The sequence below is a fragment of the Anguilla anguilla genome, chromosome 8, assembly GCF_013347855.1.
Source record: "Anguilla anguilla isolate fAngAng1 chromosome 8, fAngAng1.pri, whole genome shotgun sequence".
NCBI classification, from domain to species: Eukaryota; Metazoa; Chordata; class Actinopteri; order Anguilliformes; family Anguillidae; genus Anguilla; species Anguilla anguilla.
The window spans coordinates 47,902,733-47,908,590 of record NC_049208.1 but is presented as its reverse complement, the minus strand read 5'-3'; the positions used below and the strand labels follow the sequence as shown (position 1 = coordinate 47,908,590).

General features: G+C 51.0%; 1 protein-coding gene across 1 annotated transcript in view; it reads right to left on the bottom strand.

The window, feature by feature from the left end:
- Nucleotides 1-365: 365 nt before the first annotated feature.
- Nucleotides 366-5,858, bottom strand: part of rit1 (Ras-like without CAAX 1) — an 11,392-nt gene continuing 5,899 nt past the window's right edge. Inside the window, exons 4-6 of the mRNA XM_035429132.1 lie at nt 5,402-5,475; nt 2,309-2,500; nt 366-621 (exon numbers count right to left, since the gene is read on the bottom strand). Of these exons, the coding sequence (XP_035285023.1) occupies nt 391-621; nt 2,309-2,500; nt 5,402-5,475 (497 nt within the window). The 3' untranslated portion in view covers nt 366-390. The remainder of the gene's footprint in view (nt 622-2,308; nt 2,501-5,401; nt 5,476-5,858) is intronic.

Below are 5,858 nucleotides of genomic sequence, written 5' to 3'. Positions count from 1 at the left end.
ATCCACACAGTTTTCTCAGCGCCCCAAAAATCTCCCTATATCTCCTCTCTCTCTCTCTCTCTCTCTCCCTGTTTCTCCTCTCCGTCTCTACTCTCCCTCTCTCACTCACTGACCCAGACCTTCTCCTGACATGCACAGTCCCTCTATCCAGCTCTCCTTCCCAACTTTTCTCCTTTTTCTATTTTTTTTTTACAGTACGCTCCATCAAACATGGTCCTCCCTCAATTTAAGGTAACCTCCCTCTGAATATCCCTCTTTTTTATTTCCTCAATCCCTCGTCCATCTTTTTCATCCTAATCCCTCTTTCTCTGTGGAGTGTGCTGCCCCACCATGAACCACCCCACCCTAACTCTACCCCCCCGCCCCCCAACCACCCCGCCCCTCCCTCCCTCAGTGCTTGGAGTGCTGCTTCTTGTGGAAGGGGGACCTCAGCCGCGTCCAGAAGGAGTGGTGGCGCCTGGCCTTCCGCTCGCCCCCCCGGGCGGCCTCCGCCTCCCGCTGCCGAATCTGCCGCACCAGGGCGGCGAACACCTCGTCGATGTAGTAGCGGAAGGCCGCCGACGTCTCGAAGAAGGGGCACTGGAACTCCCGTGCCAGCCCCCGGCCCTCCTCCACTGACACCTGGTGGACGGGAGGACTCGCTGCAGGTTAGTGAGAACACGGGTCCCATTACTTTTCACACTTGCTTCTTTTTCTCCACCCCCCCCACCCACCACCACTCACCTCCTACCCAGAAGTACGAGGAGGAAAGGAGGGGAGGAGATGAGCGGAGGAATCGGAGAACAAGGAGGCGTGAAGAAAACTGGGACAGCTTATCTGCTTCTCCGTCATCAAACGTCCGACGTCAATTATTGATGAAAGAGCTCTATCGTAAGCGTCATCTTTTTGACGAGTCCAAAAACAGTCCAATAGCCAATCACATATCTTACATGTGGTCAGCCTATCGAAAGCTGCAAAACGGCTCGTAAGTTTCAAGCACAAGCATTTGCATGTACAGCAGCCTGTACCGTTACGAACCTGACATTGCGGTTGATGTTGAGATACTAATTAATATGTACTCAGCAACATTAGATCAAAGTTAACAATAACGTGGCATACAAACCAAGCAATGTGCACAATGCCTGAACATACACTAGAGCACTAATTCACTTCACACAAACCTATTGTAGCAATACTGTGACAGTCTACATTCTATTGTCAGTTAATTACACCTCAGCTAGGCTAATTCAGAAACCTTTCTGTACATTATTGAAATGGATGAGTCACGTTATATTATTGTTTCCCCATGTTCAGTATTCACATTGATAAACAATTATTTGCCACTGTAACATCTGAAATCAAATTTGTTGGTAACAAATGCATCCTTGGAAAGGGTTGGTTGAATAAATTCACGCATATCCACGTAATGAAATAATGGTAGCTGCTATGCTTATTTATGATGAGTCATGCCTGTTCAAGCAACATTCATGGACAAGCAAATAAATAAACCTGCTTGCCCGCCTCAAATTGCCGGATTTGTCTGCAGGATATGAGCCACAAAAACGAACGGCCATTTTGATATCTGCTGTTGTTGGCAATCTAGCCTTTTGCATTTTTCGAGTATTGGAATGGACCATGAGTCCTAATGCTTTAACTTCTTTGTATGCAGGTGTGGAATCGTTCCAACAATGTCAGGCAAACCATGCTGTGTTTTTGTCTGTTTGTTGGTTTTTGGGTTTAAAACAAACTTTCGACTTGAAAATTCATCATCCAGCTCTATGCAGTCTCAGAACTCCAGAAACCAGGCCAAAATCCCCATGTGATGAAACTAGATTGTTGTGTTTCCGAATGAGAAAATGTTTCAAGCTTTTTTTTTCCTGAAGGAATGGTAAAATGCTGACCAACAGAGAGAAAGTTAACCTCTTCTGTGTCCGCCCCCTTTTTTAACGCAAGCCTGAAAATAACATACCCAAAATAAAATGGCTGCTATGCATGCACCCTTTTGACTGAAGGGTTCTGGTCCTGGTTGTTTCTGAAATGCAACCCTTGTGGCGTGTGTTTATGCAGTCAGAATTACAGAATTATTCCAGTGAAAACAAACTGAATGAATGCAAGTAAACCCACTCGGGCCTGAATACAGGTCGGCGCGACTTAAGGGGCTAAACGCTAGCGTGCTAATGCTCAGGCTGTGTAAAATGCATCTTTTATACCCCCGCTGCGCGCTTAGTTTGGTCGCTGGCGAGTGCGGTGGGAGTGGCCCGGCTGGGGAGCCAGGGGAAGAGCGCGACCGCGCCTCGGGGGGCTAACGGCGCGCGACCTCGCCGCTCACCTGCCGCAGGTGCGTGAGGTCGGACTTGTTGCCCACCAGGACCACGGGCGTGTCCACGGTGCGGCGCACGCGGTAGATCAGCTGCTTGAACTGCCGCGCCTCCTGGAAGCTCCGCCGGTCCGTGATGGAGTACGAGATGATGAAGCCCTCCCCCGCCCGCATGTACTGGTCCCGCATCGCCGTGAACTCCGCCTGGGGGAGGGGACAGACAGGGGTCAAAGGTCGCCCAGTCCCACCCATGTACAGAGCAGGGACAATAGGGATAGGACAATGGTTGTGTCACCTTTTGTGCAGAAAACAGAAGAGCTCCACTAATCAAAAAGCACATTGGTAACAACCAATAGAACTAGGCTATTTATCTTTTTTTTTTAATCTCTGGTTCAGAGTAGAGCAAGAGATGCCATGCAGTAGAGTGGATGTTGATGATGACATCATAATGTGGAACACAACCACTTCTGACACGTTCTAGAATAGAAGTGGCTGATGACATCATAATGTGGAACACAACCACTTCTGACATGTTCTAGAATGGAAGTGGCTGATGACATCATAATGTGGAACACAACCACTTCTGACATGTTCTAGAATGGAAGTGGCTGATGGCATCATAATGTGGAACATAGCCACTACTGACAAGCAGTAAAATACAGTAAATAGAACCGGCTATGTTCCAGCACTGGTGACATCATAATTGCCCACACGCCCAATCTTCCACGGAATGCTTCCTTTGCCTTTTTCATCCTCCGTTCCCACTTGCGTCTCCATTATTTAACCAGAGCCAGCGATTGGATGGAAAAATGAATCCCTGGCCATATATGAAGTGCTGGATTAAAGGCATCTGTAAGAGCCCCGAGGACCGCCCGCTTCCAGGGCTGAGAGACGGGGGGGCTGATGGAACACCTGCCCAGACCGCGCCATATTGCGCCGGCCCCTTTACGAGCCCCTCCAGACGGGCCGCTCCTCAGCCCCCCGCCACTGAGATGATTTACCCGACCGCACGCTCCAAACTGCACACTCACATAATGAAAACGGTGGGAGAGGAGAGGAGAGGAGGGAGAGAGAGAGAGAGAGAGAGAGAGAGAGAGGGAGGGAGAGAGAGAGAGAGAGAGAGAGAGGGGACAGAGAAGAGGAGAGCAGAGGAGAGAGAGAGACGTGAAGAGAGGAGAGAGACAGAGCGGAAAGAGGGAGAGAGGAGGGGAGAGGAGAGAAGAGAGGAGAAGAGGCTCAGGAGAAAGACGGGGTGAGACCCACAGAGGAGGTTTAAATACGGCCTGAGCAGAGATAGAGATCAGCACAGGGGGAGAAAAACAGCAGGAGGGAAGGAAGGAGGGATGGAGAGAAGGAGAGAGGGAGGGAGGGAGCCATGACAGGGATGATGCAAGTGTCTGTGTCAAAGAAAGGGGGGGGGGTGATTCACTGATATTGAGAGAGAGAGAGAGAGAGAGAGACTAAACTGAGAGACTGAACAAAAAGCCACAGAGCTGGCAGAGGGGCACTGAGTGTGACACAACCGGGCGTGGCCGACGGGTCTGGCTGCTGTCCAAGCGCCGGCACGGACAGGCCGGGAGTGACGAGGCAGGGGGCGGGGCTGCCGGCTCGCACCTGAGCGGGGAGGAGCCTGCGGAAAAGTACAGACGTTCCGCCGGGACAACGGGAGGAGTCCGCGGGCGTGATGTCACAGCTACCACGTCGCCGTGGCAATGGCTGTTAGCATGCACCTCCAATCCATGTGTGTGTTTGAGTTCTGCAGCATGAGGGAGGCTGCTGGGATATCCTGACCCTGTATTAGGGGCGCCCCGAATCTGGTCCTGGGGGGCCAGTCAATATACTGTATAAAATTTAGGTTTGCATTCCAACCTATTTCCCGGGCCTGGTTTCCTAAACTACAATGATGGTTCCAGCATCCATTACAGGCATTTAGCAGACACTCCTATCCAGAGCGACTCTATACAGCTGGATATATGCTGTATAATGCAGGTTATATACTAATGTAGGTTAAATACCTTGCTCAAGGGTACAACGGCAGTGTCGTACCGGGGAATCGAACCTGTGACCTTTAGGTTACAAGACAAACTCCTTAGCCATTATACTACACTGCCGCCTGCCACATCCACACACCACACGTGTGCAGTCTGCAGCGGTAGCTAATGATTTTTAAAAAAAATGCTAGCTCAAGAAATGACTCGGGTAACTGTGTAATTAAAAGCACTGGTGATTAAAGGGGTTGGCCCGCGTTGGCGCTCCCCTGATCCTTATCGTCTGTAGCGATGGAGTGTCTGTGTGTCACACCGCGTGATGCAGTGTCTGAACATTACAGCTGTCACACTGTACCTCTCTTTCACTTGACGTGAGAGTGTCTGTATGTCACACTCATTTCTTTATTTTACGGGTATGATGTCATGGCTTTTTGGCCGCTGCGACGCCGCGCGTTTTTCTGGCGCGACGTCGAGGCCGTACGTCCCTCCTGTGATGTCGCACCCATTATGATGTCATAATGTCTGAGTGTTGCGACACGTGGCCGTTGTGGGCGCCGCGGAGACGTTCGCAGTCAGGCCCGCGCGCATTCTCAAGTGTGAAAACCAGACTCGCACAAACGAGGCTGCGGGGAGGCGGGGCCACGGAGAAAGAGGAAGGGGCTCGGGGGAAAGAGGAACAGGAATGTGGGCGGGGTCACAGCTCGGCCGAGTGACACGGTAAAGGGAGTAACGGTTTCAAGAGCGGCTCACCGGTAAGGACCCTTGTGGGAAAACAATGCATGTTCAAGATCTAATTACAAATATAAGCAATATATCTTCTGTACTTGTAAGGAATGTAGGGTCTGGTCTCTCTTAGACCAGACTTCACAAGGCCTTCATAAAGTGCACATAACTTCACCACGTCCTTAAGACAGTTATAACAACTGAAACACGGTGATACGCCAGCTGTTTTCACATCCAGTTCCTTCTTTACCTGGTGCACATCAACGCCAGCGTAAGTCCAACCACTGTGAAAGTGTTATTAACGCTAAATGCGGTTTGTTTACGAATGCTGTATGAAGCGGTTATAACGCGTTCGTTAAGGGGCTATGTCGCCTTTACGGGGGCGCGGGCCCACCTGTCCCGCCGTGTCCAGGATGTCCAGGTTGGCCGGCTCGTCGTCGATGCGTATCTGCGTCTTGTAGGCATCCTCTGTGGACAGAGACAGGGGGCGGGGGTTAGCGTGGGGGGGGGGGGGGGGGGGGGGGGCACTAGGATAACGGGGTAACGGCATTGGAGCAGGCACAGCAGGTGTGGTCTGTGTGTCTCCCAGGTCTTGCAGGCGTGGTTTTTTAACCCTTCTGTAGGAGTGGGTGGGGCAGGCGGGGAGCACACCACAAACAAGCCCAGAGATTAATGCAGGCACAAACACTGAGTCACATACGTACTATGTACACACACCGGAAACTTACTCACACACACACACACACACACACACACACACACACATACACCAGACACTCTCTCACACACACCAGACACTTACACACACACCAGACACTCATACACACACACACACACACACACATACACCA